A 27,192-nucleotide genomic window follows, 5' to 3' on the forward strand; every position below is an offset into this window, starting at 1 on the left:
GTTAAAAATAGTATATAAAATAATTAAAATAATAAATATTATTAAACATTATAAAGATTAAAGCAAAGGTTGTCTTTAATTGTACTGATAAATTGAATAATTAAACTATTTTAGTATTAATTATCTTAAAAGTAACTATTTTATAATTAATTCATAAAAATTAACTAACATTTCCAAGCAATTATTAAACCCGAAACTCTACCTATCTGTACTTCGATTATTTCCCGTCGTTCCTGGTCTGATATCTGGCATCGTATCAATGGCAAATCAGTCAAGCTTCGGCGGTCGCAGTGGAGTTCGAGTAGTGGTCATCGGCGACCGCGCCACCGGAAAATCGAGCCTGATAGCTGCCATCGCGACGGAGTCATTTGCCGAGTCCATTACGCCGGTTATTCCGCCCACTCTTTTGCCCCCTGATTTGTTCCCCGATAAGGTTCCTCTTACCGTCATTGACACATCTTCCAGGTCATCCTCCTTCTCTTTCAGCTCCGCAACTTTCCAAGACTAATTTCACGCATTACTTTCATTGATTTTTTTTTTGTCGAAGCAATCCGTATTTTACGAAACAATTGATCAATCAAGGCGCGATAGCTGAATCGCATTTTTTTATTGAACTTCGTTCGTTCTACGTTATGCATGTTATTGCTATCTTATTCGCGGTGATCCTTCTAGATTTGAAGTGTTTGATTATGCTCCGAATAAACGCGCGTTTTTGTTGTGTGTAGCTTGGATAAACAAAGCAAGCGTAACGAAGAGTTAAAAAGAGCTGATGTTGTGGTTTTAACCTATGCTTGCAACGACACGGCTTCGTTTTCTCGGTTGAGTTCTTACTGGTTCCCGGAACTGCATAAGTTGGAGGTTGATGACCTTTTCCATTTTTCAACGAGGAACGAAGTGTGAGTGGTAAACAAATAGTGATAATTTGTTTATTGTTGCTGATTTTTTTGGGTGATGCATCAATGTAGGTGAAGGTGCCTGTAATTGTGGTTGGTTGCAAGCTGGATCTTAGGGATGAAAGCCAGCAAGTGAGCTTGGAGCGCCTCATGACACAGCTACTGCAACAGTTCAAGGAAATTGTCACATGCATTGAATGCTCTGCTGCTACGCAATACCAGGTATTTTGCTTCTCTGCATTATTTGTACGTGGTGATGCTGAATTATTCATAGACATTTTATCCTGTATATAAGAAAACAGGGTTCTATCTTATTTTCTTGCTCAACTATCGGTCGATGTTATAGATTGTATCACGTCCATTGTTATAGATTGTATCACGTCCATTCATTACAATTTACAGCGGTATATTGTAAATAAATCTAGTTTCGAATGCATTTCCCTTGTGCTAAAATAAAAGGCGTATTTTATTGAAGTCTAAAATGATACATATTCATCAAATACAATTAGTGCAAAAGATGGAAAAAAAATCCAGTTAAATGAGTTCTTATTTCTCCTTTAGATGCATGACCATGTCAGGATAAGCTTCTCTAGAAGCTCTTGTAAGAGAAAAAAAAAATTAAAAGGAAAAATGAAATAAATTTTTCTTATAAACTAAAATTAGTTTGTGTATAAATTAAAATCAACATTTTTGGAAGAGTTAAATGATTTTAGCTTCTACAAAGAGCTGATTTTAACTTGTACACAAGCATTTTAGTTCATGTGAAAAGCTTATTTCATTTTTTTCTCTTATTTTCTTTTTTCTACAAATGTTTATGGGAAAACATTATGGAATACAGCCTAACTCAAGTGTAAAGTAAGAAATTCACGAGTCTATGTAATATCGCAGTTAATTTATATATAAGGATCTTGATAATATTGTCGTCATTGTTTGCAAAATATAAGTACCTGAATTTAATGTTAATTCTAATATTTCAGGTCCCTGAAGTTTTTTATTTTGCTCAAAAAGCGGTACTGCATCCAGTAGATCCATTGTATAATATTGGAAGTCAAGCTTTAACAGATCGATGTGTTAGGGCATTGAGAAGAATATTTGTTCTTTGTGATCGTGACATGGATGAAGCCCTCAATGAAGCAGAACTAAATGATTTTCAGGTTATTGTTGGATTTATATTTTTTTCAAATTTCCTTTTTTGCGTTTGAATATTTATTATTTTCATTGTGGTCATTTATTCAAACATGCAAATATACCAACAGGTTAGATGTTTCAATGTACCATTGCAATCATCTGAAATGGCTGAGGTCAAATCAGTTGTACAGCAGAAAGTACCAGAAGGGGTCAACTCACTTGGTCTTACTTTTCCAGGATTTATTTGTGTTCATAATATGTTCCTCAAAAAAGGGCGTCCAGAGACATTATGGGCTGTCCTAAGAAACTTTGGATATGATAATCATTTGAAACTGAAGGATGATTTCCTTCCTGTTCCGGCTAAGCGTGCTTTGGATCAGGTGACAGTTTCTTTGTTATATTACTGTCAAAATTCCACCTTTTTTGTCCACCTGACTGGTTTAAATTGAAGATGCTGAAGTAGCGATACAACAAATTAACCGTACATTATTCAGTATTGGTATTAACAATAATAGGAAATATGTGTGGTTGTTGAATTGGGAAGAGTAGATTTTCAATTTAGGTTACACTTATTTGTTGAGTGCAATTTCAGCTATTCACTGGTAGGTTTCACATATACTAGCAGTGAAAACCTATGTCTCCTGGATTGGTGAATTGCATATACTAGTATGGATTTTGAATTTGTTCTTAGAAATGACCTTATATGTTGAGACATTGTTATTGTCCAGATCTTTCCTTATCTGCCAGCATTCCTCTTGTATACACATGTAGAATTTTGGATTTGCAATTAGTTTGTTGTTGTTGATATATTATTCTCCCACTTTTTCTTTGTATTTGGTTTTTAATGTTATAGGTTACATATTAAGAAATACAATTGCTTTACTCATATATGTACTAGAATTATTTTTATTTTCCTAATTATGCCGCCTATCTCTTTTATGTGTTATCTCAGTTACTCCCTCCGTTTCTTTTTAAGTGTAGATTTTTGGAGAATTTGTTTCTATTTATTGGTCACTTGTTAAGTTCAAGATCACATTAATTACTCTAAAACTCTTTCTACCGTTACCTCTCTCATTTTTTATAGGTGTGTAGAAAAATTAGGGATTGGTAAAGATGAGGTTATGTTTGAGAAAATAGTAATTAATGTTTTGCGGAACTTTTAAAAGGTTAGGTAAAATGGGACTGAGGGGCTGCTTTATTCCATGTTACTGAGATTGAGAGAGATGATGATATTTGTTGCTATTGATTTTATGATACCTTTCTGTTGAGTCAAATGGTTTTTGAAGACGAAAAAGACACAGCATGGTAATATGCATTTTTTCCCAATTAGTGCATTTCCTGACATTATATAGTTCAACAATTCATCACCAATTGTTGTGAAGTTATTTTAATTTTCATGTTAAAATTTGAAATGATACGAAGTATTAACTTTTGTACAACATAATCTTACAGAGTGTGGAGCTGACAGGTGAAGCTGTAGAGTTTCTAAATGGTATCTTTCGACTATTAGATTCAGATAAAGTATGTAGTAATGGTTTTCTTATCACTTCCTTGATTTCTATTATGTGTTTCGACCCCCTGTCTCTCTGTTCTTTTTAGGTAGTATTCCATATCTAATATAAATTTTCTCTATTTACTTCTTTGAACCTTGATACTCTCTAGGATCGAGCCCTACGACCTGCTGAAATTGATAAGTTATTTTGTACTGCTCCAGAAAGGTGAACTTGCTACCTCCCTCATCCTAAACTTTCTCTGTATAGAAAAATAAAAGGTGAACTTATCTTTTGATTGTCGCTTCTATAACCCGTATCTCATTTGTCATAATTTACTTTTTCTTACTCTGGATGTATAACTCTAGATTTGGTTGACTGCCTCTAAAAGCTTGAGCTATTGGTTCTGTTATAGGAGGAAATTTTTAACATAAGTTATAGATGCAACAAAACTGAGTAATCATTGCAAAGAGAAGAAGATAACATCCTTTATAACATTCGTAGGCTCACTGAGAATTAGTAGACTTGTTTCCTGCAAAATGTTCAGGTTAAGTCATAAATGACACGCCTCTTAAAAGCCTTATCCCTATACAGGTGTTGTTTATAGATTTTGTGCAATTCCGTGACTAAGATGTGACTGATGTCTTATGCTTAACAAATTTTAAAAAATTCCACATTATATGAAGATATGACAATAGATGAAATAAAAACGTTCTCAATAATACTTATATAATCTAAATGTTCGTGATTATATAAGATTTGTATCTTATTTCTATAATCATAATAGAAACTTATGCAATAAGTTTATAATTTTATGGGTTTTTAAAAAATCATTGTATTTGTCCTTATTAACATTGTGTTAGAAACATGTCAAAATTATTTTAGAAACAAAAAGTTTCTTTTGAATTAGACACTTCACCAATACCTGTCGTATAAATGTTGTACACATGTTGGTGTCTGATAAGTGTTGGATACACGAACACATCATTTGAGAGATATGTCCAAGCTTCATAGGTTTGCTTTACAAATATGTATGCCATTTGATAGAAACCAATTTTGGCATATCAAAAAGCTTAGAAATGTAATTAGGGTGCCGATTACACAAATTTTCTATGAACACTTTTAGAAATAGAAAATAATAACTAAAATGCCTTGAGCTTATCTCATAAGTTCAAATCAATTTAAGCATCTTAGGTGTGGGGAAGTCGGATGAGAAAACTTCTATAAAACTTAAGTGCATAAGTTGATTTTAGTTTACAAGAACAGTTCACTTCATTTGACATTTTTATTTTCTTCTCTTATATGTGTTTAAAAAGAATTTCGTCCGGACATTATCTAGACTAATTGAAGCAATTAGTATATTGGAGACATCATTAAAATTCAGGATATGAAGAGCAACTCAGGATAGTCTATGTTTGACAATAAATCTCTGTTTAAAAGATTGCTTTGACTACTCCTTGCTAAAGTCTGTTCTTGTGCAGCATGAAACACCTATTTATTTCTGCATTATGAGAGCTCAGAAAATAGACTCTTTTTTCACAATCCTATAAAAGACAGAGTGTTACCTTTGGAAACATTACTATTTTACAATTTTTCAGCTGAAGCATATCTGATAGTAGTATTGATTTTTAATTTTATCTATTGTTCAAAGGTAGTATGTACTTTGTATATTATTCACTTTGTTTCCTATTTCAATTGTGATACTCTTGAAATTATTTATAGTTAGTTTTTCCACTTGATGTCGTCCATCTTAGTTTGGTACATGGTTGTGATTGCAGTCCTTGGAATGATGGTCCGTATAAGGATTCTGCTGAGATGAATGACATGGGTTACATATCTCTTAATGGATTCTTGTCACAGGTGGGGATAATTTATACTGTTGTTTATTCTTCGGAATGAGTTAGTTATTGATATAGTTCTTGAATTGTATGATGCAGTGGACCCTTATGACATTACTTGATCCACCATGTAGCCTGGCTAATTTGATTTACATTGGATATAGTGGTAATCCGGCAGCAGCTCTCCGTGTTACTCGGAGAAGAGCAGTAGATCGCAAGAAGCAAGCAACAGAAAGGAATGTGTTCCAATGCTATGTTTTTGGTTGTAAAAGTTCTGGGAAGTCTGCTCTGTTGGATTCATTATTGGGAAGGTGTGCTTCAGAACCAATCACCATAGTCAGCGTGTCTTTAAATATATTTTGATCCATGAGTTAGAATTTCGTTCTCTCCTACTGTTTATATCTGTTTTCCTTCTAAGAAACAATTAACTCCATTTTCACAGGCCGTTCTCAAACAATTACATTCCATCTACAGTTGAAAGGTTTGCAGTAAATGCCGTTGAATTAATTGGGGTGAGTATCATGATGTCACAACATTACTGTCATTTAAATGATTTTGAAAAATGATATTGTCTTTATCTCATGCTTTGCTAGTAAATATAGGAGTCACAGATTTTGTAGAGGAAATTGGGTACAATATGCAGTCTATATACTCATATCCCAGTGTTTGCTTCCGCTATACAGGGAGCCAGAAAAACTCTTGTGTTGCGGGAGATACCAGAGAGTAAAGTATCAAATGTTTTTTCAAATAAGGACTATTTGGCAGCATGTGATGTAGCTGTTTTTGTGTATGACAGGTACGGTGCAAAGTGTGTTTATGTGATCATGCTTTGATACGTTTAAATTATTGGATTGTTGTTTCACACCTTGCTTTGCTGTAATCAGCATATTTATGAGCAGTAAATTAAAATGATGTATTGCAGAGATGTTGGTGTCGAGTGTATTTATGCATAAACTAACTACCTAAATTTATTTTGTGCAATATTGCTTGCAATGACATCTGGTTCTGTCTTAGATCCATTGAGTATCTGCCTTTCATGGTATATTACCCTATTAGCTATCAATATGAATGTTATTTACTAATTAGAAACAGACGGTAAATTATCAAAACTAGTCTTTGATTAACAATTTCAATTCATTGAAAGTTGATGTGAATTTTAATTTGCCTTGCATTTACTTGGTGGACAACTTGCTGGAAGAATGAGCATATCTAGTTGAAAGAATGATTAGGAGGACCGGATCTAATGAAGTAAGAATATCCATTCAATGAAAATGAATGATTGACATGAAATATTTCATTAAAATCCCACTCTCGTGGGTTACGTTCACCTTCTCTCTTTCACTCTCCCAACCATCTTTCCAGAGTTTCCAGCTTCTTAACCTGTTTGGTAGGCTGGGTCTTTGTCTATCTTGTCTATTTAACTTATATTCTTTTGTTTGTGCTTTTATACTAAACTTTTACGAATCACTCAAAAGAATTATTATTGATCTGATCATTTGAGGTATAATGATGCCACAATATAAATCCTCACCAATCTAACAAAATTTCAAAACCAGTATGATATATTAGAGGAGAGATCAAGTTATTTCCAAAGTAACTCTAGCAGACTTAGTCTTCATCCTTAGTTTTCATTTTCTCTTAATCTAATGATCTTAATAGTTACTTATTAGAACCATTTGATTAGGAGAAAATGAAAGGTGTAGATGAGGAGTAACTCTTTAAAGGTACTCTAGCAGTAGCTTGATCAAGAGTTACCCTCTATTCAAACTTCTTATTTCTTAATCTAATGGTCATAAGTTGTTAGAGCCATTAGGAGTAACTTGATCCATCCTCTCTCTATATATATGTGTGTGTGCATGTCAACCTATCATATTTAGAATATACACTTAGACGCTTGCCTTTTTGGCCACTTCATGCTTTTGCTTGGAGGGAATCAAGAAAGTAACGCCATCTTTCTGGAAGGAAACGTAATAATTTTGAGAGTTGATCAGTGTGCTGGTATCATGGAGAGTAGAAGATAGAGATGGTGGTGGGAGAATTGAGGTGGGGAAAGAGAGGCGCTCATTGATTGACAAATAGGCTCATATTATGGATGAATATATGTTGTGATGGAAATTTATTCTGAGTTCATTTGTACCCATGCTATATTTAAAGCAGAAACCAAAAACTCACTTCATTGTTTATGTTTTTAGGCAAGGCTCTTTTCTCAAGTCAAAGTTCATGTTAGACTATAAAAAAATTGATCTTAGATACTTTTATTAGTACCACCATACCTGATTTTGAGGTTCTGCTACACGTCTATTCTTAGGTGGAATTTTCCTTAATTCAACTAACCTAGTTCAATTCGTAGTTGCATATTTGATTGTTTATTTTTGGATTATGCTGCTGTATCTTGATTTCGTACTTTTTCTTTTCTTTTTTTTTCCAGCTCAGATGAACTTTCATGGAGGAAATCCAGAGATTTGCTTGAGAAGGTTGCTAGAGAAGGAGATCTAACCGGTTATAGAGTTCCTTGTCTCCTCATTGCTGCTAAGGATGATTTAACGCCATATCCAAGGGCAGTACAAGATTCAGTAAAGGTATTGCATATCAATTCAATGTTATGATATAATGAATGTGTTATTGTTATGTATTATTTCATAGTTAAATCTTCGAGTTTAGGAAGCTACTACCATCCATTTAATTTTGCTACAGGTTACTCAGGAATTGGGAATAGAGGCACCTATTCACGTAAGTATGAAATTAGGCGATTCAAGTAACGTGTACAATAAGATTGTCCATGCTTCTGAGCACCCTCATTTAAGCATTCCGGAAACTGAGATTGGCAAGAAAAGAAAACAATACCATCGGCTTCTTCAGCACTCGCTTGTTTTTGCCTCAGGTGTGTTTTTGTTGGCTACCTTCCACTACTAGAACTTGCTGCATGAGTCATAAAGCCATAAATCACAAGTTTTCAAAAGTATTTGTTTTTGTATTGTTCAATTGTTGATTTTTAAATAACTGTCTATCTTGAATATACAGTTGGGACTGCAATGGCATTTGTTGGTTTGGCAGCATGTCGTGCATATGCAGCGAAGAAGAATTCGTCTGGTTAGTCATCAAGAAACTTTATACTTACACAACTGACTTAAATTAACTGTTGAATTCGTGTTCAATATTGGGCACACTAATCTTACTGGCTAACCTCAAGTTATATTTTATGTATAGTATTACTAATTTCATTTATTTTTATTGCCAGAACGGCTTCTTATATAGCTTACCTAAACATGGTTTTGGTTCTTTTTTCCAAATTGATTTTTATTGTGTATATTTCATGGTTAAATTACTTTGATTTGATGTAATTATTGATCTCTCTCCTTTGGAGTTTGTTAGGAATTAAATATTTCATGTACCTATTTTATTTTTCAAATATGAAATAATTTAATTTTGAAACCTTTTTTGACTTAAGTACAGGTCAAGTTCGTTGAAATAACAATTAATTTATTTTCAATTGTTTGGGTTGACAATAATACTTAGTAAAATTACTAAATCACTAAAATTAATAAATTACTAATATAAAAATTAGAATTCATTTTAATTTATTTAACGTGTCCAAGTTGCTAGTGAATTAACTAAAGAAGGATCCTATACATTCTATAGTTTAGCTAAAAGTATAAAATATGATCAAAAGGAAAATTTTGAAATTATTATAAGAAATTTGTAAGGTTTATTTAAATAAATAAGTGTAGGAGTATCTTACATTTAAAATGAGCGAACAAATTGAATAAAATTAAAAAAAAAAAAATTAACTTGAGGGTATAAGTGATACAGATTTTAAATGAAAAACTAGTGAAAAAATAAACTCTAATTTTGATAAAGCTAAGTTTAAAAACAAATAACGTAAATAAATGATACTTTAAATTAATAGAAAAATTGAAAATTGTGTTAAATATTTAAAAAACACTTCTAAAAAAATGAAAAGGTACAATGTTAACATTTACAATATTGGAGACTCAACTATGATTATTTATACATGTCTGCTAGGTAGAACTTGGGCTAGGATGGATATTTCTAAGAACTATGATACTTAGTTTATTGTAAGTATTTAGATGTGATGGTGAAAATATTTTTGATGATAGGATCGTCTAATTTTTTTTTTCTACCATATTTTATTTTAAGCGAATCTTCTATTATATTGTTTTTTATTTTTCCTTATAACTTGTGAGGTTTCATAAGCTTACGTGTTTATAATTTTTTTTTGTATTTGAATTTTTTTACATTATTTAAGGATAATTAAATTTCAATTAAATGTTATTAAAATCTTACAAACAAAAGAAATTATAATTAAATAAAAATCATATTATAAAAATTAACGTAACTATTATAGTTAAATTTCGTATAATATTTTTAGATGAATAAAAATATAAATCCTTTTGTGGTAATCACGATTTTTAGTCTTTTTTTTTAATATTTTACTAATACCGCATCTGAATATGAACATATTCATATTAAAAAATAATTTTTTACTTTTAATATTTCAATATCTTAATTTTAAGATTCTTCACGTCTACAAATGTCAATAAAAAATACTTATAATATGTAAGTCTTAAATTTAATATTTTACTAACATTTTATATTAAAAGTACTGCTAGAGAATATATATATATATATATATATATATATATATATATATATATATATATATATATATATATATATATATATATATATATATATATCATTCTCATAATCAGGTATAGAAAAGAGCTAGTGCTTTTGATTAGTGGTGCATAAAATGAGTAGTGATAAGGGCGTTTGATTATTCAATAAAGAAATGTGTTAAATAATTAGAAGTTACATGTTTTTAAAAGAATATAAATTTACTAGGCAGTGTTTTATGGTAATTACATACTATCTAGTAAGTCAAGGGATTCTATTTGAATGGGTCACGCTCAGGGTGTTTCTTCCTGCACCTTCCACCCCATAAAATCTTCATAAAATTTTTAATTTCTAAGTTACTCCTTACTAAAATTATAATAAAATTTTTACACTTTATTTTTTTTATCTTTTTCGTATGGACAATTTTAGAATATATTTTTGAATTTGAAAATATTTTTAGAATATTCAATTTAAAAAATATGAAAAATATATTTCGGATGAGTGTTCAAAAGAAATTTCAAAACAGGTTTTTTTAAGTCATTTTCGAACCTAAAAATATATTTTGAAACATATTTTTTATTTTAGATTGAATATTCCCAAAAAAAAATTTCGATATGGATTCGAAATTTAGTGACCAATAATAATAAAAACTATTTTAAAGTGTTATAAATTAGTATATAAGTTAATATTTAAATAAATTAGTATTTAAATTTAATTTTTAAATAAATTAATATTTAAATTGGTCAATATATTTGGTAGTGTACTGTTTAGAAAAGTCTTGTTGTGCAATAGTATTTTTGCCTTTATTTTTTCCTTTCTTACCAGACTTATATTTTCGGTGGACAATGGTAAGATGGTAGAATGACACATCTATATTCATTTAATCCGATTTTTATAATGAAATAAAATAAAGTAATGTGTTAAAATTAGTGAAAAATGTGTTAAAGTATATATTTGGGTTATAAATGTTTTTTTCCTTTAACTTTTAATAAAAATTGAAATTTTAAAATTTTGGACTAATTTAATTTCTCATTTTTATAAATGCATGAATTTAGTCTTTTTTAATTATATTTTGTAAAGTTTATTTAAGGTTTCAAATGTGTTTTTCAAATAATATTAAATATGTAAAAAATAACTCAAATATTATCATGAAATACATACGAAAAGTCAAATAAATTTAATAAAATTTGATTAAAATAACTAAATCTTTGTATTTCTAAAGTTGAAGGAATAAATTGGATAAGATTTTGAAGATAAATTAATTTCAATTTTCACTTAAAGTTAAGGGAATAAAATCATATTTAATTCTATATTTTTTTTTATACATTTTCCTCAATTTTGGAAATCAACTTTACCTGTACATGTTACTTGCACACTTGAGACCAGATAAGTTGCCACCTCTACGCCTCCTCTATAAGAGCAAAAACACATTGCAAAATTAGATGAAGGAGAGATGTGAGTGTTATTAACACCGAAGGACATTTGGAAGGTGAAGTAGGTGTTGAAAAGAAGAAAGTGGAGTTGCTTTGTTTGTGTGGGGTGGTGGGTTGATGGGCACAGAATGTAATTGGTCTCTTGTTGTATTTGTGAGCACAAAATTCACAAAATCATATTTGCATTTATTCAACCAAACTAAAAGCATAAGACACTATCAACAAGTGCAGAAATTTTCACCCCATATGTCTAATTGTTTCCTTAACTAAAGGAAGAAACAATGCAAGCACCCAAAAAAACAACAACAATTACATAGAATTTAGGTAGATAGATATTCTTGTTGGTGGTCTCAAAACTAAAAACCCATTTGCTTGAGTTCAATTCTGGTAGGGTGTCAACTAGTTCATGTAGGGTGGGTTATTAGTATTATAGTGAGAAGGAATATAATGCTTTCTACTTTTTGTTCTATGTACATGACATTCAATCGTACAAGAGATTTAAGCAAATACTTTAAGTTGTACTAGTTTGAAGAAACTATATGAGTGTATGTTTGATCTGTACATAAAAAATAATCTATTTACTAGTAGATTTTTAGAAAAAATCGCTAGAAAAAGAAAAGTATATAGTGTTGATATATCTAGAGAAGCAAAATATATCCACAATATATTAGCTTTAAGCAAAAATTGTAGTCCAATAAAATACTGTTAATTATCAAAATATTAGCTTTAAGAAAATTCAGAAAACGAGATATACATAAAGAACATTTGAGAATGCAACCCACAAAGCACAAACTATGATCACAATCATAAATTACGAGCTGACAAGCACAAAACTAACTATATAAATAAACAACTAATAATTTAAAAACAAAATGTTGTTAAACAGTGAAAGTATAGCCACATTTTGTGGTATAAAAAAAGTAAAATGGTTGAAAGTTTTAAACATGTTACACTAGTAAGTTGGTTCGAAAAGTAGAATCTTTCTTACTAAGCATTTATTGATATTCGTTCCTTCTTTAGTTATAAATAATAAATACAATATTAGTTTCTCTTTCTCCAAAAATTGTAGTTTATAAAAGCGAGAATATTTTAAATGAGTGTATTCTTTTATTTATATTACAAAAGAGAGTATGTAATTGTTCTCTTGTTGTATTTGTATGGTAATTCATTTCTTTAATCTGGACCATTTGTTTTCCTTGCAATTTACAGTTTTTCAGAAAAAAAGAAATTCGTTGTCTTAACTTGGTTGTAAGATATTATTATTGGTAGAAAATTACGCAAGTCCTATATTGAATAAAAATTAGAAAGATGAGTATGATATAATAAATAAAACTTATTTATATCATCTCTTTCCCGAGGAATCCCTTCTTGAAATACCATAATTCATATGAAACATTTACCGGTATTTATGAAGCTTAAGCTTTTGAAGATGATGAGGTTGGATATGGTAGGACATGTGATTGGACCTTGTGTGTCATACGGCAGCATGCATGCTATGAGTAACCAAACACAATTCTAAAACATATACCAGAGAACAAAATGATGAATGTGAAGAAAATTAGCGAAAGCTGGGGGAAGAACTGAACAAGGGTGTGACTCTGATGTGAAAAGTTAGCCTGAGGAAATCTAAAATGGTAGACGTGTCTATATTCAGGTGACTCTCAGATGAGTCAAAATTGCTCTGACCCCTATGCTGTGTACTACACCATCGCACAAATTTCTTGCCAAAAGATCCTTAATTTCCTGTTCCTCAGCAAGTTTCTTCACTCCCAAATCTCATTGGTTCTTACCATGAGAAAAACACATGGGGGAGAGAATAATGCACAGTTGCAACATTGCTAGTGGTTTCAATCATTAAACATGAATATTCTTATAACATATTCTTGTATGTGACATGATTGACAGGTTTGGCATGCAGCAAGGAGTCTAGCTAGCTCCCTCTTACCTGTTTTGTTAAGTGAGGGACATGAAGAAGACAACATAAAATCAAAATTTAGCAATGAGATGCAACATGGCAATCTTCACAGCCATGCAGGGATTCGACACGTTATGTGACCTACAAGTACTAGTGTGTACCACTAACCTGATCGATTTCAATGAGGTTTTTCTCCTCTCTGTCCTCTATTGCCTTAGTACATCCTTTTTCAAAATGCATGGTCCCCAACTTCATGTTCCTCCATTGTCGATTCAAACTTTATCATCACTTTCCTTCAAACCTTACTCTTCATCGTTCTTCTATTCTGCCCCCGTAATACATGTTAAAATTTTTAGAAATAAAGTCAATTTATAATACATAAGTAGATAAAAACTTTACTTTACAAACTAATTTTATAAAATTAAATTAAATTTTAAAGTTCACTTCTTAACATGATATACATAATATAAGAATAATGAGTTATGACCTATCTAGCGAATTTAATCAAAATTATGAATCTTTTTTTTTAATCTCTTTCGTGTGTGAGTTGTTGAGTTAACAAAATTATGTTAAATAATATAATCACACCAAATACTACAGTTAAAATTCTCCCTTGAATTTTAAAAAATGAGTGCCCAAGGGTTTATGTCAATTTGTGTTTAGCCCATAACGCTGATTAGGCTTGAATCAGAGCCCAGAAAACGTAAAATGAAAAATATAAATGAAGATATCTCAGTTATGGGGGGCAAATTTCGTACACACGTCCTAGGTTGTGTTGTGGGGGACAATGCAAAAGGGGAACTGTTGTATGGTTAAATTGATAAGTATTTGGAAAATATTTTTAAGAATTAAGTGTTCCTTGAACCTATCTAACCTTTCTGAATTTCAGTTATATCATTTGGATATTAATTTAAACCTTTTTATTTTCACTTAAATGGTTTTTTATTTTATTTTTTATACTTCATTATGGATGTGGAGTACTCGTTTTGTTTATGATTAATATTCATCTAGGAAATGATTAATCTTTAGTCTTTCTTTCATGAACAAGATTCAAACTCGACATCTTAGATATACTAAATTTGCAGGTTTCATACCAACAATAATCTCCAATTCCATTAATTAAGTATAAGTGTATCCAAATATTAAATTTTAGATTTTTAGTCTCACAACATCATCAATCATGAATTGATATAGTGATTAATATAGTCCCACACATTGTGAGAACATATGATGTAGTGAGAAAATAGTATTTGATTTTCACCTAAAACAAAAACTTGAAAATTAGTTTCAGTGTTCATTGGGTTGAGTCATCCAATGATTCAATTTAACACCATTCAATTTGATTTGATTAGATTAAGTTTTATTTATGATTGAATTAAACTTTACCTAATCCAAACTAACTTACTTTTATACTAATTGAATGATGAGTTTAGCATGAATGATCTTCTTATACATACATTATGGATAAATTGTGTTATATATTTTCTTTTAATGTCCTTATTTTAGTTTGAACAAACTTATGATGACTATAACTTGTTGGTTTATTTGGAGTCTTACAATTATTTTTTGTCAAAATTATGTTATTATTTTTAATTTATTTAATATTGAAAGTTATACCTTTAATCAAAAAAGAGTTTTTTCTTTCTTTCAAAATCTTGATTCATAACTAACATGTTCAAAAGTGAATTGTGATTAAATTGAGTTTAACTTAAAAACATGAAAAAACTCAACCCAAGCTAATTCGATATATTTTTAGTGGGTTGGATAATGAGTTTACTAAAATCTTTACCCATTCCAATAGGCAGACATTCCTATAAATTATAATTAATTATAGAACTATGAATCAAATTAGTATGTAGTTTATCATTGGCTAATTTTTAAAAAAATCCATGGTATGAAAAAAAGTTGAAAAATTTAAAATGTCCATCTATAATACAAGAGATTAAAATTAAAATGGAAGATTAAAAAGAATTTAGTATGTATGTAGATGAACTTTAAGCCTATTTTTGAATAATGTTTTTTTTTTCACATGGTAGGGAATTGATTTTTGTAAAAAGAAAAACGTCATTTGGAATAGAGAAAAGAAAATGATGTTAGGATTGGTATAGTGTTTGATAGAGTTGGGACACAGAGGACAATCTTTTGGATTCTGTGGATGACATAGACTTCCCATTCTCCATTCAGGAAAAAAAAATATAATAACAAAAGTAGACAACCTGTTGTGGTTAGGGAGACCAACTTATGACCTATTTCCTAAAATTTTCCACATTATATTAATATCAATACCAAAAGTAAGAGAAAAAAAGAAAACAGTAAGTTAACCTCTCATTTTACTTTTACCCATTATATTTTATTGCAACTCCATATTTGAAAAAGTTCTTCTTCATCCAGTAATTTATAGTTTGCATACGAAATTCTCACATTAATTAAATATTTTAATTAAGATCAATTTAAGTATATAAATAATACAAATTTTATTTTACAGATGAATTTTATAAGATTGAGTTAGGTTTGTGGTGAAAGTTTCATGTTAACTAAAGATAATGTTAGTTTATAGTATATAAGTGGGTACAAACATCATTTTAGAAAGTTAATTTTGTAAAATTGAATTAGACTTAAAATTTATAATTTATACGAGTGTGAATTTCCATTGTATATAAAAATTTAAGTGTTTCAGTGGGGTTGATGTTAATAGTTTTTTAAGGTTCATTCATCCAACTCCTTACACAGGTCACTTTCGTCTTTTATTATGACCTCCAGTTTAACAATAAATGCCAAAGTCAGTAAAGATTCAGCAGTTTAACAATAAATGCACATTAAATGCAATCAATTTACTGTAATACCTCAAATATGTATTTATAGATTTTAGAATGAACTTTAGACTAATGTTAACCTAATTATGTCTAATGATCATGCTTTGGTTTAAAATAATCATCCTTAATCATAATTCTTGTTTAAGATCGATTATTTGATTCACGTTATTCGACTAACTAATTTGTCATGAGTTTTTGATTAGCGGAAGTGTCCGATGATCATACAATATAGTAGGTAAATCTTTTATATGATTTAATACTTAATATTCTTTATATTTAATTTTAATTCTTTTATTTGAATTTGGTTGAGTTTTGTAACATTCCAAAATACAGTAATTACCATAATCCAGAATTAATTACAATTAACAGTAACATAAACAGTCTTTGCATTAAAATTAGGATTTAAAAGCCGAACGGCATCAGTACAAAAGAAGGCGCATAAACGCAGGCCATGAGAATCTGAAACGAACGTTCTTAAATGTATAAAACAACGTACGACAAAACAAAACTTAGAAGCTTAAGACGAACGACCTTACAAAATACTTGGCCGAACGTTTAAACTACACTAACGTTCACAGATCTATTCTAACGAGCGCTCTAAGGCTCGGCCTTCACATCAACTTCCACCAGATTTGTTTCATCCAAATTTTCTTCTTCCAGCATTTGCTCAAGGGATGCACCACCATCTGCTCACATCCACAACGGATGATCATTGCATTTTGACAAAGCGGATTATACATGGACAGTAGACAACACAATGGAAACGCAAGGGTAAGCTTATAATATTTAATTTATACAATCAACACATACATTTACATTTCAAAACACACATACAGCAAGCGATTCATCAAATAATAAACATACAAAGACGTATAATAAGACAGACCGTCCGGACTGTATGAATCTGTGTAGTTACAAGCGTCCTTGCACCCGAGTGATGTAGTAACTGGGATACACCAAACAGCTGCCACTCGAGGTAAGTCCGTTCTTACGTCGCCCATGTTAACTTATGGACTAAGGACCTCCTGCCGTTCCCACACATGAATACCCCCTTCTACTTGAAGAGGCGTATCACGGAACATCAGGATGGACAGCGAGTCTTAACTTATCCACAGTCATACTTTACCAAAGTCAATATCCAATATAGAAATCAGAGTCGTTCCTCCTTGGAACGCTCGTTCAAATATCAATATCATAACTTCATTTCTTAAATCGTTCTCACACCTTAACTCTTTCATTAATTCACATTTTCATTCTATGTTCCACTTTCATAAAAAGACGAACGTTAATTAACTGTATGGACGAACGCTATTTGATATCAGATAATTATTCAATTGTACGAGCGCTTGATAGGAGACCTTGCGCGATTTAGAACGAACGTTTGATATGAGACCGAACGATATTAAAGACGAACGCTCGACATAAGGTCGAATCGTTATCAAAGGTGGACGCTCGACATGAGGTCGAACGCTCTCAGAGACGAACGCTCGACATGAGGTCGAACGCTCTCAAAGACGAACGCTCGACATGAGGTCGAACGCTCTCAAAGACAATCGCTCGACATAAGGTCGAACGCAAATCAAGGACGAACGCTCGACATGAGGTCGAACGCTCTCAGAGACGAACGCTCGACATGAGGTCGAACGCTCTCCAGTATTAAAATGGGGACGCTCGTTCACGAGCAGAATTCTTTCCAAATGAAGGAATCCCATTCTAAGTTTATTTAAGGAAAACCGAACGGTTTAAGACCGTACAGTGACGAGCGTCATTTATCAAAGGGGATGAATAAAATTTCAGATTTTCTCAACCTCAGCAGAATTTTCCAGATTTCAAATTTATAAACTTTATAACTTTCATTCCAGATTTATTTCACCTTAACATAGTTCTCATACAGATTTCAACATTTTAATCATTCCAACTCTACCATAACCATACTCCATTCATCCATAATCAAATCAACATGCGTTTCAAACCACCAACAATATATACAATCCATGCAAACAGTGATCGTTCATGACAGATAAATCAAAATCAGAAAACCAGATTCCATAACAGTGGTCAACCATACAGCTCAAACATCATGCAGTTCATACATGCACAATAACAGTGATCATCCATACAACTCAAACCTTATATTTTTCATTCATACAACTCAGATCATACAACATACAGTATAAATTAAACATATAAGCTTCCCTTACCCGGATAGCAGTGAACTTCCAATAACAAGATTTTAGGTTTTCCTCTAACCACGTCTTACACCCAGGCTTCGCTCAACAGTTCCCACGTAAATCTAAGACACCAAAAATCAACATAATTCAGACCTAGAACTCATGCATGCAACCAAAACCAGGGTTCGCATGAAACCAGAGGAGACGACGTGTAGAAAGGAAAACTTACCAGATCCGATCCAAGTTCTGTTCGGTCCAAATGAAAGATCACAGCAGGACGAACGTTCCTATGGTTCTGGAAAGTGAATCGGAGAAGAAGAAGATGAGTTACAGAAGGGAGAAGGGCAACTGGTTTTAGAGAGAGATCAGAGAAAATGGAAGATTTGGTTATGAGGAAGAAGACGAGTGATGCAGGTGAGCGGAAGGTTTTCGAAAAATCATTTTTTGTTCCTTCCAAATCCAGACGAGCGAGCGTCTCATTTTCGGACACCTGCAACCCTCATTCTGATTTCAGAACTTCCAAAGTGACAAGTGGCATGCGTGCATGCAGCGCTTGGTGCGTTTTTAATGCACTGAGTGTATGACGTGCGCGTGTTTCAGAGAATGATGGGCGTGGTTCTTCGTGCACGACAGAGAGGAAAATCAGAGTTTGGAAGTGGGTTTTTAATTACCCATAGCAGTGACGTGGTGTGTGTATTAGTGGTGATGTGCCAGAGAATTATTACTACTAATTATTCAGGGTTTCACATTCTCCCTAACTACAAAAATTTTCGTCCTCGAAAATTTAGAACTTACCCGTGAATAAGTGCGGATACAAGTCCCTCATTGCACTCTCCACTTCCCACGTTGAATCTCCAGTCTTGGCATCCCACACCACCTTCACTAATCGAATATCTTTTCCCTGGTATAGCTTGGTGCGAACATCTTCAATGCGGACTGGTTGTAACTCCAACGTTCGGTTCGGTTGAAGTTGAATATCTTCCAGTTCTAAGACATGAGAGGGATTGGCTATATACTTCCTAAGTTGAGACACATGGAAGACCGGATGCAGGTTTGATAGCTGAGGAGGTAAGGCAAGCTCGTACGCTACGGGTCCAATCTTCTTCAAAATCTGGTACGGCCCTATGAACTTGGGAGACAGCTTCTTTGATCGAACGGCTCGTCCTACACCAGTAATTGGATTGAGTCGAAGAAACACATGGTCTCCTGCAGCGAATTCCAACGGTCTTCTCCTCTTATCTGCATACGACTTCTGTCTGCTCAAGGACGTCTTCAATCTCTCCTGGATTTGCTTGACTTTCTCGGTCGTTTGTTGGATGAGCTCGGGTCCAGTCAGCACTTTCTCTCCTTCTTGGAACCAGCAAAGTGGTGTTCGGCATTTCCTCCCATAGAGAGCTTCAAACGGCGCCATACCTATGCTCGACTGATAGCTATTGTTATACGTGAACTCCACCAGTGGCAAGACTTCATCCCATGCGCCCAAGTGGTCTAGGACGCACGTCCTCAGTAAATCTTCCAGCGTCTGGATGGTACGTTCAGACTGGCCGTCCGTTTGTGGATGATATGCTGAACTCATCTGCAGCCTGCTCCCCAACTCGCCTTGTAATGATTGCCAAAACCGAGATGTGAATCTCGTGTCTCGGTCAGAAATGATGCTTGAAGGCACTCCATGAAGACGAACGATCTCCTTGATATATAACTTGGCTAGGTTGGTCATTGACATCTTCAAGTTCACGGGCAGGAAATGGGCGCTCTTCGTTAGTCTGTCCACGATCACCCAGATTGAGTCATGATTCCTAACCGTTCGTGGTAGATGAGTCACAAAATCCATGGAGATGCTATCCCACTTCCATTCTGGAATCTCTAATGGTTGAAGTAATCCACCTGGTCTTAGGTGTTCAGCCTTTGCACGTTGACAGGTCAAACAAGATGTCACAAAACGAGCTATATCACTCTTCATTCCAGGCCACCAAAACGATTTCCGGAGGTCTTGATACATCTTAGTCATACCGGGGTGTATGCTAAGACGGCTATGATGCGCTTCCTCCAGTATGATCCGCTTCAGCTCGCCATCATTTGGAATGCACGTCCGACCCATGTAACGTAACATGTCGTCCGTTCCAGCGTTGAAATGTTTGGCCTGATCCGTACCGAGCGCGCTTAAAATCTCCAATAGCTTTTCATCCTCCCGTTGTTTCATCCAGATTCGGTCGAACACGTTGCTAGATATTCTAAGGTTACAGCACTTGATGCTGTTCGGTTCTAACTCAAAATGCAGCCTTAGATCTCTGAAACTCTCCACCAAGCTCAGCTCGCGTACCATCATAGACGACATATGCACCACTTTTCTGCTTAGAGCGTCTGCTACCACGTTCGCTTTTCCTGGGTGATAGAGTAGTTCGAAGTCATAATCCTTCAAGAACTCAAGCCACCTCCTCTGCCTCATATTCAACTCCTTCTGATCAAAGAGGTACTTGAGACTCTTGTGATCACTGAAGACTTGGAACGCGGATCCATACAAGAAATGCCTCCAGATCTTCAGCGCAAAAACGACCGCTGCCAACTCCAGGTCGTGCGTCGGGTAATTCCTCTCGTGAATCCTCAACTGCCGAGACGCATACGCTACCGCTCGCTTCTCTTGCATCAAAACACAACCCAGACCTTGATGAGAAGCGTCGCAATAGACTTCAAACGGTTTAGACGTGTCCGGAATGACCAGCACTGGGGCGCTCGTAAGCTTCACCTTCAACTCCTGAAAACTGGCCTCACAACGATCGGTCCAAGCGAACGGCTGATCTTTACGGGTCAATTGAGTTAGCGGCGCTACTATCTTAGCAAAACCTTCAATGAAACGTCTGTAGTAGCCCGCCAGTCCAACAAAACTACGTACTTCCGTGACCGAACGCGGACTCTCCCAATCCAGTACCGCTCGCACTTTCGCTGGATCCACCGAGATGCCTCCAGCCGACACCACATGACCCAAAAACTGAATCTCCTTCATCCAGAATTCACACTTAGACAACTTGGCATATAATTCTTTCTCCCGCAACACTCCAAGTACAAGTCTAAGGTGCTCTTCATGCTCGTCTTCGGTCTTGGAATAGATGAGGATATCATCTATGAAGACGACCACAAACTTATCCAAATAAGGCCTGAATATGCGGTTCATGTACTCCATGAACACGGCTGGAGCGTTCGTTACTCCAAAAGGCATCACTACATATTCATAATGCCCATACCGTGATCTGAATGCTGTCTTCTGGATGTCATCTTCTTTAACCCTAATTTGATGATATCCAGACCTCAAATCAATCTTCGAGAACACTGCAGCCCCATGTAGTTGATCCAGCAAGTCATCTATCCTTGGCAAAGGGTACTTGTTCTTGATGGTCAGCTTGTTTAATTGCCTGTAGTCAATACACAACCGAGAGCTGCCATCTTTCTTCCTTACTAACAGCACGGGCGCTCCCCAAGGTGATACGCTCGGCCTAATGAATTTCTTCTCTATCAACTCCTCAATCTGCTCCTTTAGTTCAGTTAACTCCGCAGGCGACATCCTATATGGTTGAACTGAGATGGGAGCCGCTGTAGTCACCAAATCAATCGTGAACTCCACTTCACGCTGAGGGGGAAGTCCAGGGATCTCTTCCGGAAAAACGTCCGCAAACTCGTCCACAACCGATCGTCCATTACCGTTTCTAGTGGACGATCGTTCTTCTACCATTTCTCTGGATTCCTGATCCTCGTGAGTCATAATCAGGAAACAGCTGGCGCCTTCCATAATGTCTTCTTTCAGCTGACCGAGCGTCACTGAAAGAACTTCTTCTTCTTCACCAGGGAAGATCAACTCCTTCGCTCCACAATCAATAAGAATACGATTGGCAGCCAACCAATCCATTCCTAAGATCACCTCCAAACCTTGAAGAGGTAAGCAGATGAGGCTAACCTTAAACTTACGTCCCTCCACTTCTATAGGACACTTGACGCACATAGTGGACGTCCTAACCTCACCAGCTGCTGGGGTAGACACCACCAGATCACACAACATCTCACTCACTTTTAATCCCAGTTTTTCAACACACGCCTTCGAGATGAAGGAGTGCGTCGCCCCCGAATCAAACAAAGCACAGCATGATCTACCATACAGCATGCATTCACCAATTACAAGGTTACCTGAGTTCGCTGCCTCCGCGCTCGTTATAGCATATACTCGCCCACTAGCTTGGGCTCGTCCTCCTCTCGCCTGATTCCTTCCAGCATTGGGTGGCCTCATCACCGCACGCCCACTCATATTGCACTCGTGATCCAAGTGCCCGCTTCTCCCGCAACGATTGCATTGTTTCACTCCCACCAACTGAGGGCATGAAGACCTATAATGTGGTCCTCCACATCGGAAACAAACTACACTTCCCTGTCCAGACTGTCCGACAGGAACCACTGCTTGAGATCCGCTCGTCTGAGAAGACTGATTTGGACGAGCGTAAGGAGGTCTCCTCTGTACAGCACCTCCCCTGGACACGATTGGTCCTCTACTCACTTGTTGCGACCTCTTCTGACGTTCCGCTTCTGCCATGTTCCTCTCCAAGACCTTGGCTCTCTCAACCATAGCAGGGAACGTTCGGATACACAAACTGGATATCAACACTTTCAAGTCGCTCCGCAATCCGTTTTCAAACTTTCTACACTGCCATACTTCACTTGTGGCCATGGTATTGAATCTGACGAGATGCTTGAACTTATTGGTGTATTCGGAAACAGACATACCTCCTTGAACCAGTTGTAGAAATTCTACCTCCTTCGCAAACCGAACGCTGTCCGGAAAGTATTCTTCATAAAACTTAGCCCTAAACACTTCCCAAGTGACTGGCTGTCGTGCGTCTGCGAGAATGGCTCTCGCGCTCGTCCACCAATGACTTGCTTCTCCCGTCAACAGATACTCCGCGTACGCTAATCTATTCTCATCTGGGCATCTCTTGGCATTGAAAATTTTCTCTATATCCCTTAACCATTGATCTGCTTCATCTGGGAGACCCTTCCCACTGAACTTAGCCGGATGGTGTTGGAGGAAACTCTCCAAGCTCCATTCAGCATTTGGTTGGGCAGCGTTTGAAGAGGATGCTCCAGACGCACCTCTAGTTGCTGCAAGTATCTCCATCAATTGCCTCTGCGTGGTCTCAGAATTTGCACGAGAGGACTCCAAGCTCTGCATAGCAGCTTGATTTTGCTGCATCAGAGTGGCGTTCTGCTCCATGAGGGTCGTATTTTGTTGCTGTAAGCGGTCTATCACCGTCTCCAACAACCTAGCGTTGTTGGACGCATCAGGTTCGTTAGGCTGCGGGGGAGGAGGGAGTCTAGGTGCCATTCGTTCTCTGGATACAGAGAAAAACTAGCGTTAGATATGTCCAAGAGTTAAATAACAATAACTCATTAAACATGCAATAAGGACACAGCAAAAACACAGTGCACTCATAACCCTACAACGTCCTTAAGAGAACAAAACTGCTCTGATACCACTAATGTAACATTCCAAAATACAGTAATTACCATAATCCAGAATTAATTACAATTAACAGTAACATAAACAGTCTTTGCATTAAAATTAGGATTTAAAAGCCGAACGGCATCAGTACAAAAGAAGGCGCATAAACGCAGGCCATGAGAATCTGAAACGAACGTTCTTAAATGTATAAAACAACGTACGACAAAACAAAACTTAGAAGCTTAAGACGAACGACCTTACAAAATACTTGGCCGAACGTTTAAACTACACTAACGTTCACAGATCTATTCTAACGAGCGCTCTAAGGCTCGGCCTTCACATCAACTTCCACCAGATTTGTTTCATCCAAATTTTCTTCTTCCAGCATTTGCTCAAGGGATGCACCACCATCTGCTCACATCCACAACGGATGATCATTGCATTTTGACAAAGCGGATTATACATGGACAGTAGACAACACAATGGAAACGCAAGGGTAAGCTTATAATATTTAATTTATACAATCAACACATACATTTACATTTCAAAACACACATACAGCAAGCGATTCATCAAATAATAAACATACAAAGACGTATAATAAGACAGACCGTCCGGACTGTATGAATCTGTGTAGTTACAAGCGTCCTTGCACCCGAGTGATGTAGTAACTGGGATACACCAAACAGCTGCCACTCGAGGTAAGTCCGTTCTTACGTCGCCCATGTTAACTTATGGACTAAGGACCTCCTGCCGTTCCCACACATGAATACCCCCTTCTACTTGAAGAGGCGTATCACGGAACATCAGGATGGACAGCGAGTCTTAACTTATCCACAGTCATACTTTACCAAAGTCAATATCCAATATAGAAATCAGAGTCGTTCCTCCTTGGAACGCTCGTTCAAATATCAATATCATAACTTCATTTCTTAAATCGTTCTCACACCTTAACTCTTTCATTAATTCACATTTTCATTCTATGTTCCACTTTCATAAAAAGACGAACGTTAATTAACTGTATGGACGAACGCTATTTGATATCAGATAATTATTCAATTGTACGAGCGCTTGATAGGAGACCTTGCGCGATTTAGAACGAACGTTTGATATGAGACCGAACGATATTAAAGACGAACGCTCGACATAAGGTCGAATCGTTATCAAAGGTGGACGCTCGACATGAGGTCGAACGCTCTCAGAGACGAACGCTCGACATGAGGTCGAACGCTCTCAAAGACGAACGCTCGACATGAGGTCGAACGCTCTCAAAGACAATCGCTCGACATAAGGTCGAACGCAAATCAAGGACGAACGCTCGACATGAGGTCGAACGCTCTCAGAGACGAACGCTCGACATGAGGTCGAACGCTCTCCAGTATTAAAATGGGGACGCTCGTTCACGAGCAGAATTCTTTCCAAATGAAGGAATCCCATTCTAAGTTTATTTAAGGAAAACCGAACGGTTTAAGACCGTACAGTGACGAGCGTCATTTATCAAAGGGGATGAATAAAATTTCAGATTTTCTCAACCTCAGCAGAATTTTCCAGATTTCAAATTTATAAACTTTATAACTTTCATTCCAGATTTATTTCACCTTAACATAGTTCTCATACAGATTTCAACATTTTAATCATTCCAACTCTACCATAACCATACTCCATTCATCCATAATCAAATCAACATGCGTTTCAAACCACCAACAATATATACAATCCATGCAAACAGTGATCGTTCATGACAGATAAATCAAAATCAGAAAACCAGATTCCATAACAGTGGTCAACCATACAGCTCAAACATCATGCAGTTCATACATGCACAATAACAGTGATCATCCATACAACTCAAACCTTATATTTTTCATTCATACAACTCAGATCATACAACATACAGTATAAATTAAACATATAAGCTTCCCTTACCCGGATAGCAGTGAACTTCCAATAACAAGATTTTAGGTTTTCCTCTAACCACGTCTTACACCCAGGCTTCGCTCAACAGTTCCCACGTAAATCTAAGACACCAAAAATCAACATAATTCAGACCTAGAACTCATGCATGCAACCAAAACCAGGGTTCGCATGAAACCAGAGGAGACGACGTGTAGAAAGGAAAACTTACCAGATCCGATCCAAGTTCTGTTCGGTCCAAATGAAAGATCACAGCAGGACGAACGTTCCTATGGTTCTGGAAAGTGAATCGGAGAAGAAGAAGATGAGTTACAGAAGGGAGAAGGGCAACTGGTTTTAGAGAGAGATCAGAGAAAATGGAAGATTTGGTTCTGAGGAAGAAGACGAGTGATGCAGGTGAGCGGAAGGTTTTCGAAAAATCATTTTTTGTTCCTTCCAAATCCAGACGAGCGAGCGTCTCATTTTCGGACACCTGCAACCCTCATTCTGATTTCAGAACTTCCAAAGTGACAAGTGGCATGCGTGCATGCAGCGCTTGGTGCGTTTTTAATGCACTGAGTGTATGACGTGCGCGTGTTTCAGAGAATGATGGGCGTGGTTCTTCGTGCACGACAGAGAGGAAAATCAGAGTTTGGAAGTGGGTTTTTAATTACCCATAGCAGTGACGTGGTGTGTGTATTAGTGGTGATGTGCCAGAGAATTATTACTACTAATTATTCAGGGTTTCACAAGTTTAAAATTTATTTGGGATACTTAAAAGATGTTTAGTATTTCAGAAATTTATGTAAATTGCTTTAGTTAATTTTTGCAGGTGCATACATAACATGCGAGATTTAGGAAACATGTGGTCCTTGTAAACATCAAAAACTTATTTATAATGTGTATATAAACAATTTATTTTATAATTCAAATATACAAACCTAAATATAGGGATCCCCTAGTTCTAACCCAATCCACCTTTTGATTGGGTAATGAAACTCTCAAATTGGGTTATGGGTCAGTATCATTACCTTCACTGTGTTGCCCTTCACTGGTACATTTAACATTTCATGTATTCATAATGTCTATTTTAATTAACATTAATACCTTATGTGTTTCAAACTTTGTTTTTTATAATATTTATTTATTACTCTAATTCTGACACTTTATTCTATTTTTATCATCGCATATTGTATTTTACTATTTTATAGTATTACATATAATTATTTTATTTTCATTTATAGATATTAAATTATATTCTATAATTTATAATCCTTAAAAAATTCCAGTTGATAATCTTCCATTTTTACTTTGAGTTTATATATATATATATATATTTAAAAAGTGAGCGAGGTATAGTTCGCTGGTTTGGTTCTAGGCTTAGCTAGGACTGAATTAATAAAATTTTAGGTTATAATTAAGAAATACATTTTTAATGAATTAAGATATAGCCAGTTCAACTACAAGCGTTGGTTATATGAATTGACTTAACTAAAATAAA

General features: G+C 35.0%; 2 protein-coding genes across 2 annotated transcripts; one reads left to right on the plus strand and one right to left on the minus strand.

Moving 5' to 3' along the window:
• Positions 1-197: 197 nt before the first annotated feature.
• Positions 198-8,692, plus strand: LOC108323193 (mitochondrial Rho GTPase 2). Its single transcript, XM_052872242.1, has 15 exons — positions 198-465; positions 726-858; positions 966-1,115; positions 1,871-2,047; positions 2,150-2,401; positions 3,474-3,542; positions 3,684-3,739; positions 5,290-5,371; positions 5,449-5,660; positions 5,792-5,861; positions 6,033-6,145; positions 7,778-7,928; positions 8,044-8,230; positions 8,371-8,439; positions 8,588-8,692. The coding sequence occupies exons 1-15, from the start codon at positions 260-262 to the stop codon at positions 8,602-8,604; spliced, it is 1,944 nt and encodes a 647-aa protein (XP_052728202.1). The 5' UTR covers positions 198-259; the 3' UTR covers positions 8,605-8,692.
• A 13,742-nt stretch (positions 8,693-22,434) lies between these two features.
• LOC128195357 (uncharacterized) lies at positions 22,435-23,681 on the minus strand. The gene is made up of 2 exons (XM_052872630.1): positions 22,563-23,681; positions 22,435-22,455 (listed from the first exon to the last, which is right to left on the minus strand). Exons 1-2 carry the CDS (start codon positions 23,679-23,681, stop codon positions 22,435-22,437), a joined length of 1,140 nt encoding a protein of 379 aa, XP_052728590.1.
• Positions 23,682-27,192: the final 3,511 nt, after the last annotated feature.

The sequence above is a fragment of the Vigna angularis genome, chromosome 2 (assembly GCF_016808095.1).
Source record: "Vigna angularis cultivar LongXiaoDou No.4 chromosome 2, ASM1680809v1, whole genome shotgun sequence".
Taxonomy (NCBI): domain Eukaryota; kingdom Viridiplantae; phylum Streptophyta; class Magnoliopsida; order Fabales; family Fabaceae; genus Vigna; species Vigna angularis.

Coding starts and splice junctions, on each gene's coding strand:
- LOC108323193 (XM_052872242.1), top strand. CDS start 260: ATGGCAAATCAGTCAAGCTTCGGCGGTCGCAGTGGAGTTCGAGTAGTG. Junction 2,048..2,149: donor CAGAACTAAATGATTTTCAG/GTTATTGTTGGA, acceptor ATATACCAACAG/GTTAGATGTTTCAATGTACC. Junction 5,862..6,032: donor ATGCCGTTGAATTAATTGGG/GTGAGTATCATG, acceptor TCCGCTATACAG/GGAGCCAGAAAAACTCTTGT.
- LOC128195357 (XM_052872630.1), bottom strand. CDS start 23,681: ATGGCACCTAGACTCCCTCCTCCCCCGCAGCCTAACGAACCTGATGCG. Junction 22,456..22,562: donor CCAATGCTGGAAGGAATCAG/GCGAGAGGAGGA, acceptor GCTGTATGGTAG/ATCATGCTGTGCTTTGTTTG.